This window comes from Psammomys obesus, unplaced genomic scaffold, assembly GCF_907164565.1.
Source record: "Psammomys obesus unplaced genomic scaffold, mPsaObe1.curated_primary_1811, whole genome shotgun sequence".
Lineage (NCBI taxonomy): Eukaryota > Metazoa > Chordata > Mammalia > Rodentia > Muridae > Psammomys > Psammomys obesus.
Genome location: NW_026596088.1, coordinates 14,518,414 through 14,519,118, shown reverse-complemented (window position 1 = coordinate 14,519,118; position 705 = coordinate 14,518,414). Strand labels below are relative to the sequence as shown.

The 705-nt window shown below is 74.3% G+C and overlaps 1 protein-coding gene across 1 annotated transcript in view; it reads left to right on the top strand.

The window, feature by feature from the left end:
* The first annotated feature begins 427 nt into the window (after window positions 1–427).
* LOC129691252 (translation initiation factor IF-2-like) overlaps window positions 428–705 on the top strand; it is a 1,390-nt gene continuing 1,112 nt past the window's right edge. The window contains exon 1 of the mRNA XM_055627281.1: window positions 428–697. Within this exon, the coding sequence (XP_055483256.1) occupies window positions 428–697 (270 nt within the window). The remainder of the gene's footprint in view (window positions 698–705) is intronic.

The window sequence follows — 705 nt, the reverse complement described above, 5'->3', positions numbered from 1 at the left end:
GGCAGGAGGCGGGCGAGAACTCTGCGGAGCTTCGACTGGGAGTCCGCAGAGCCTAGGATTTGCGCAAGCATTGTGAACTTGGGGAAAACGAAAGGGCGAGAGGAGTGGCGGGCTGGGAAAGCGCACGCCCGGGCCTCAGTTTCCAGGGGAGTAACCTCCCCTCCAGCCTGGGAGCGCCAGTGCCAGCGTACGCCAGGAGTGGGTAAACTGAGGCACGGCAAGCGGGGGGGCCGGCGTTGGGGAGGGAGGACGCCCACCCGCCCTCCGTAGCTCCCGGCGGCCCCGCCTCAAAATGCACAAAGCCCTGAGCGCGCGCCACCGCGCGCCGCTCGCTCCCCGTTGGGCGCCAGGCCCCGCCCCGCGTGCCCCGCCCCGCACCCATGACGTCACCGCGGCGGCAGGCCCCGCCCCACCCGGCCCCGGCGGCATGACGTCACCGAGGCCCCACCCCTCCGGAGCGAGTTCGGTCCTGGCGTTCATTTCATTCCTGTCCTCATTCCGCACATTCTTCGCATCGCTCGCGCCGTGCCGCGCCGCCCGAGCCGAGCCGAGCCTCCGCGGCCCCGCCGCCCGCCGCGAGCGCCCCCCAGCACTTCGCACACTCGCTTCCAGCCCGCGGGGAGTCCGCGCGCCGGGGCCCGGGCCCGGGGCGGCCGCGGCGGGGCGCAGGCCATGCGCTGACCCCCCAGCGCGCAGCGTCGCCCG